This window comes from Lactuca saligna, chromosome 8 (genome assembly GCF_052625555.1).
Source record: "Lactuca saligna cultivar CGN05327 chromosome 8, ASM5262555v1, whole genome shotgun sequence".
NCBI lineage: Eukaryota > Viridiplantae > Streptophyta > Magnoliopsida > Asterales > Asteraceae > Lactuca > Lactuca saligna.
In genome coordinates this window covers 5,676,793-5,683,733 of record NC_136424.1, presented here as the reverse complement: position 1 = coordinate 5,683,733, position 6,941 = coordinate 5,676,793, and the positions used below count along the sequence as shown (strand labels likewise).

The window sequence follows — 6,941 nt, the reverse complement described above, 5'->3', positions numbered from 1 at the left end:
ATCATTTAACATTGTTAGAAAATTAACTATAACAAGTAATCGGCAATAAAAACACAAACCCGAATGACAGTCACTCAAAAAACCATTATAGAATAGGTGTACTGTGTACCACACAATTTAAAAAGAACCTTACGATGTGTATATTAGGTCTTGCAATTGATAATGACTGTTAATCATACTTTCCCATAAAATAACAACCTCTAAAAATTAAAAACTCAAAAATGGTACCAAAATAAAGTAACCTTCTCATGGCTAGTATATATAGCCCTCCAAATGAATGCTACATCATCCAAGCTAAAGTCCTTAAATCCTATTCTACCTTTAGTCATCTCTTCTTGACCATCAACACAAAAATCCAACAAGAAAACATGATTGTCATTTTGCATTTGGCTGTAGGATTAATGGGTATTTTTTTGATACTTTCAGAAATTTTCATTGTTGTCTTTCTCATTTTGATGAACATATGAGTTTTAAATACCATTTTTTATAGCAGTCTTGTGTTCTTATTGCAGGAAATGCTGCTTCATTTCTACTTTATGTTGCTCCCATGTAAGATATCATATCAATGTTTTAAATATGACTAGTTAACATATTTTTCAATATATATTCAACTAACATGAAAATTATGTTTGTTTTGCCAATAGATGGACTTTTGCTAGGATCATAAAGAAAAGAAGCACAGAAGAGTTCTCATCTGTACCTTACATCATTTCCTTGTTGAATTGTCTTTTGTATACTTGGTACGGTTTGCCTGTTGTAAGCAATCAATGGGAGAACTTCCCAATTATCACCATTAATGGCCTCGGTATCCTATTTGAGCTCTCATTCATCATTATCTTCATATGGTTCACTTCACCAAAACAAAAGGTACATGCATATATACGTCACATCATTCATCAATCACCAAGGTTGCAAGTTGAATGCATGCCAAACATTTTTCCTGTTTTGTTTGGTTTTGTTTTGTCTTGTTTTGTTCTGTTCTGTTCTGACATGCATGCAATTGCAGTTGAAGACCAGGATCATGACGACTATAGTTATACTCATCTTCTCCACAACTGCACTGGTCTCAGCTTACTTACTCCATGATCACCATACACGAAAAAGATTAGTTGGAAGTGTGGGACTTCTAGTCGCAGTAGCCATGTATGCTTCTCCTCTTGTTGTCATGGTGAGTACTTGTTAAGGCGTTTTAAAATTTTGTCTTTTAGTGTTTTAATTGTGTTGTGCACTCCATTAATATATCTTGTTAATTTATGTATATGTATTGCAGAAAAAAGTGATCGAGACAAAGAGCGTGGAGTATATGCCATTTAGCTTATCTTTTTTCTCATTTCTAGCGAGTGCACTATGGTTGGCTTATGGACTTCTAGGCCAAGATCTTCTCATTGCGGTTAGTATCATGCAAACCCGTATTTTTGTATTTTTTTTTTTTTTAACTTAAAAATAATTAATTTTGAAAATTACAATGGAATTTCAGGCTCCAAATATTGTGGGATGCCCTCTAGGGGCATTACAACTGGTGGTGTATTGCAAATACAGGAACAGAGTAATGGAGGAGCCAAAAGAAGAATGGGATGTAGAAAAACTTGATCAAGAAGACATTAAACAACATTTGCAAATTGCAGTGGTTACAACAGATGATAAAATCAATGGAAAGATGTCTCAAAACGTGAACTCTTGATCGATTAGGTTAAGCATAGATCATGATTCATAAACAGATTAAATTCAACTTACGATGATAAGTTTTAGTTTTCTGTATCAATTTCCAAAAAAAAAATGACGATATCAATCATTTTTCGGATGTTATTACATGGTTTTGATTTAGCGTCATAGGCTACATTCAGTGGTCCTGTTATTAGAGTTTCATTAATCAAGATGTTATTGAATTCACATAAACTATATTGCGTTCCTCATCATGTTGATTAATCCATGAAACTGTTTGATCAAGTAAAAAAGAGCATATATCGATACTCAATGAGTGTGTTCTATAAAGGATGCTAATTTGGTGGAACAAAGACAGCTTTGAAGACCTTTGAATTGTCTAGCAAACTGAACGTAATGCATTTTAGTACAAAAGTAGGTTCTTTTTTCAAGATCCGTCTACTTGAAAAAACAAAGTGCACAAACACAGAAAACACGCCGATCTTTGAAACTAAAGCAACATGCAACGTTAATTAAAATGTCTGAAAGGAATCCTAGTACTATTAATGGACCACAGAACAAAACATAAAATATATCACAGAAGAATACTTGAAGAGCATAAGGTGCTATATGCTTGCATCTCATGTCACCTCCAAACATATGCACCATTAACTCAAATATTTTATGTTCAGTTTATCAAGATTAAAGATTAAACGTGACATGACTGTAGCATTGTTTATTTATAAAGGTAGACCCTTGAACAATTTGTGTAATATCAACCAGGGGTGAGAATTATTTGGACCAGACCTGAAACAAGCGAAAATGATTATATTAAAATTTGGTTTTTGGTTTGAGTTTTGGTCTCATAAACTTTAGACCAAATCGAATTGAAAATTCAATTTGCATTAGTTAATTAATTAAAAATTAAATTTTATATTTTATATACGAAATAAAATTATTAAATAATCAGTATAAAGTAAAAGACATTTTAGCCCTTTTACCAATTTAGGGCTTTCACTATTCAGTATTCACAGCTCTTAACCCTCATTAATTCATGATTCACACACACATTTCACTTTTCGTTTTCAATTTCATCTCCTAATCATAGAAACTTTAGATTTTTATGTTTGGATTTTTAGCTTTTTATGTTTGAACATTTGTAATTTATGCAAGGAAAATTGCACCATTATAGTTTTTTAAGAAAATATTTGGTTTCCTCAGGTTCCAAATCGATTCGAATTCAGTTTTCAGTTTGGTCAAGAGGGATTTTGAATTCGATTTGGTTTCGTTTTCGAATTAGACCATAAAATTTTCAAACAACCAAAGAACCCATAAATTGAACCGATTCCTGACCCTTATCCACTTCTAGAAAAACCCAAGGAAATTAATGGAAAAAGGGATCAATTTATTCAGCTAAACACAAGATAAAGAGAAGCCCCACTTAAAGTCTTGTCAAATGTCACGAATCACAAAATTTTATGCTAGTGCATCAATATAAGATTATGTTTTGAGGCAGAATAAGACAAGAAAATAAATGGAGGCGAAAGCATAGCAACCAATGAAGTAATGGACAGGATTGAAAAAGATAATGAGAATTCAACCAGAAAGCAGATAGTGAGTCATAAGAGATGACTTTAATAGCTCACCTCACATGACAGCATGGAATTCGAATCATAGATGGGCTGAACTTTTTAACTTTTCATACATATCAATCAGCTGTTGTTATAGATACAGGAAACACTATACCTTTGCATGATATTTGATCTTTCACCATCAAATTATATGTAATTGAATCTTTTTTCAACTTGCCCGTTAAAATGTTAAATACCCACTTTGCTTCTTGATTTCTACCCAGTCCTATTGACCCTTGGATGAAAGAATTTAAATGAGATATGATCGGGAATTTCATCAAACAGCTTGTGTGCAATGTCAAGTTGGCCGTTTTTTTTGAACGTCTTCTTTGCCCAGATAATTTGAAGCGACAGATAGGGCATCGGATAGATAACAGAATAGATATCTTAGCATTAACATAGAACAATACTTTACTCTTGTGGTTGTAAGTCACAAGTAGTGGTAAATTGTTCAAATATTTGTAGGTAATATTAGAATACGAACTCTAAGCACACACTAATATTCCAACATACCAAAAGTCGAAAAGCATATGGCATATGGATTAGCCATTTCACTAGCAAAACATAACATCGGTGTTTTAGGTTTCCAAGCAAAGAAAAAAAAAGTTTCATGTTATTTTCGAAAAATGAATTGAAAAACATAGAGACATACATACATAAGGCTACTCGGTATGGGAGTCTTATTACGCGTGAACTCCGACTCCGACGTGGCAAGCGATATTCGCGCGTCAACACCGCCGCAAGGGGGCGTAAGTGTCTTGTTTTTTGGCTCTTTTCACGGATGACAAAAGAGGTTTTTATTGGTGGAGCCATTTTACCATTTGAAAAGGGAACGATTGGAATCTTTTATTACTTTTCTTTTTTAAATGAAGTTACATTAATAGTCCCTCATTAAAACTTTTTACTATGCATGCACCCCCAACTCAATATTTTCTTTTCATAAATGGTTTATAATATTTTCAATTTACCACCCTTAAGCTCCATCAAAATTGCATTTATAATGTTTGAATAAATTAGTTACAATTTAGTTTTCTTTACGACATTTAAGGCTTAAATTAATTTAAACGTCAAACAAACCTCTTGGATATCAATTACCCTTTAAAATAGATTTTCGACATTAAATTAAATATCAACTTAGTTTGTTTTTTTTTAATAATTTTTTTGGGGATTTTTCATTCATAAAAAATATTTACATAGACGTTGCGTGTAAAAGAGCAACAAACTGTGTCGCAACCCCTTTTTAAATGACAAAACTAATTCTTTTAAAAACAACATCTATAGATATTGGAGTCATAACATTACTATGCATGACCCGTTATACTCTATTGAGTAGTTCCACAGCTTCTGATGCAAACAAACTGAAAGTATCAAATGCAAAAGACATAAACGTGTGTTGATTTTCTATGCACGTTTTCTCATGTTTTGCTATTTTGTTTGATACAATTTTTAAAACAGTTTGTCCCGCAGTGAAAACTCCACTCACCAAACTCGCATAATTTTTAAACATAAATAAACATCTACTAATAAAAAAAATTAATTTAAAATTTATTAAAAGAGTTGATTTATGGTTACTACTATAGTAGTTAAGATGTAATAAAGATAATGTGACGTCATTTTTCTAATAAGAATGTATTGATCATATCATTTAACCTCGTGCAAGGAACTTCTTGCAAATCATATGTGTGTGTATGTGTATATATATATATATATATATATATATATATATATATATATATATATATATATATATATACCGGGTAAAATGAATATACCTAGATATCTAAGTTTGTATACCCTTTTCCTTTTTTTTTAATTACATCGATTGCTTTTTTTTTGTAACATTGCTCACCCCTCATCCGACCAACGTTCCCATTCGCCACAACCACCCATCCGTTTTTCATCCTTCTTTCTTACTCTTCATTGGAAATCTACATCACACCGCGTCCCTTCTTTCGCTACACCTACAAAATAACAAAAAACTACATCGATTTACAGATCCATATATCATCGACTCTTCCTTTCTCTTTTACCGACTCATTCTTTCACTACAAAATAAAAACCATTTAGTGGCATACAAAAAGTGCCACAAAAAACTGAAAAAGTGTCACTAAAGTCTCATCTAATAAACTGTGGCACATAAAAGAAATGTTACTGAAAACGCTCTCACTAAAACTTTTTAGTGACATTTTTTTTAGTTTGCCGCTACAAATCTTTAGACTTTTAGTGACATTTTTTTACCACTATATTAAAAAAGACTTTTGTGGAAAACTACTCATATTTTAAAAATCATAATAGTTTTAGTGGTACATAATTTTTGCCATAAAAACTGCATTATTAGTCTAAATGTCAATTTATGTGTTTTATCATATTGATTTTGATCAATTAAAATTATTAATTAAATAATTATTTACACTATAAAATTAAAAAAAAAACTATAAAATATAGAAATCATAATATCATTATTTCAATTAAAAGCTCGACCGTCTTCAAATAGTATTCCAAATATTTGGAAATAAATGTCTAATAAGTGTGATAATATTAAGTCTAAAAAATCAAATATATAAAACAAAAAACTAACAAATGTTTGGATAAAAACTCAAAAACTCATTATACTTATGAACCTCTTTCATAATCTTCATGTGAGTAAAATATTCATCATGTTAGCTCTTTCTTAGCAATAATACTAACGATTACATGTTAAAAAATAAAGACATTTCATTATGATGACAATGAGGACACTATTCAATATGGAGACAATATAATATTGTATATTATATATGAAAAGTGGAAACATAAAACTAATTATCATTATTATCATGACTTCTTGAAAGTGAATTTTGAGTACCCTTTAATTTGGAAGAATCCACCTGGTAAGGAATGGAAAATCCACATGCTTATGTTCTTAATACATTAACACCCTCAAAACCTAAATAACATCCAATAAAAAATGATACCATTTGTTAGAAAGGTTATAAAAATTTGATAGTTCAGTGCTAAGATGTATAAGAAAAACAAGATCATTACTGAAACTCAATATAGCTCATAGAAATTATATCTTAATGTAAAATAGTTCGAAGTCCACTTTTCAACCTTGTTGACTTGTAGGTGTTCCTAACATTTATCACAACATAAAATCATCAAAATGAAAAGTAACTTTTCAACCTTGTTGACTTGTAGGTGTTCCTAACATTTATCACAACATAAAATCATCAAAATGAAAAGTATTTTTATCGTCAAATTGGTAGGTGATGGTTGTTTGCTTACCAGTCTTGTAACATCATGCCCTTCATGATATATTTGGGTGTAATCACTTTGATTGAGTAGCCCATGAATCTCTGTTACAAACAAAAAAAAATTAAAATAGATCAGGCAATAAATCAAATGATCAAACACCTTATATTAATAATCAAGAACCAAGAACAAAAACTTACAAAACTAGACTCTCATAGAATCAAGAACCAAAACAAGACAAACTAGCCATCAAATACATACTGATAAAAAAAATCATTTATCGGGCCTGGTAAACTAAAAAAACATGATATAATATACAATTTGTGAAGTTAATGGATTTGTATGTTTATAATGTGTTAATTCTTTTGTTTTTTACGAATAAAGGAGTGAATAATAACAACAGTTGAATAATCAAGTGCAAAAATATGAATAAATGGT

At 30.7% G+C, this 6,941-nt stretch overlaps 1 protein-coding gene and 1 long non-coding RNA gene across 2 annotated transcripts; one reads left to right on the top strand and one right to left on the bottom strand.

Moving 5' to 3' along the window:
* Positions 1–274: 274 nt before the first annotated feature.
* Positions 275–1,806, top strand: SWEET3 (Nodulin MtN3 family protein). The gene is made up of 6 exons (XM_078971691.1): positions 275–405; positions 513–549; positions 645–867; positions 1,007–1,168; positions 1,271–1,390; positions 1,478–1,806. The coding sequence occupies exons 1-6, from the start codon at positions 369–371 to the stop codon at positions 1,679–1,681; spliced, it is 783 nt and encodes a 260-aa protein (XP_078827817.1). The 5' UTR covers positions 275–368; the 3' UTR covers positions 1,682–1,806.
* A 339-nt stretch (positions 1,807–2,145) lies between these two features.
* On the bottom strand, positions 2,146–4,071 carry LOC145012898 (uncharacterized). Its single transcript, XR_013664713.1, has 2 exons — positions 3,925–4,071; positions 2,146–2,448 (listed from the first exon to the last, which is right to left on the bottom strand). It is a non-coding gene; the product is annotated as an uncharacterized LOC145012898 (long non-coding RNA).
* Positions 4,072–6,941: the final 2,870 nt, after the last annotated feature.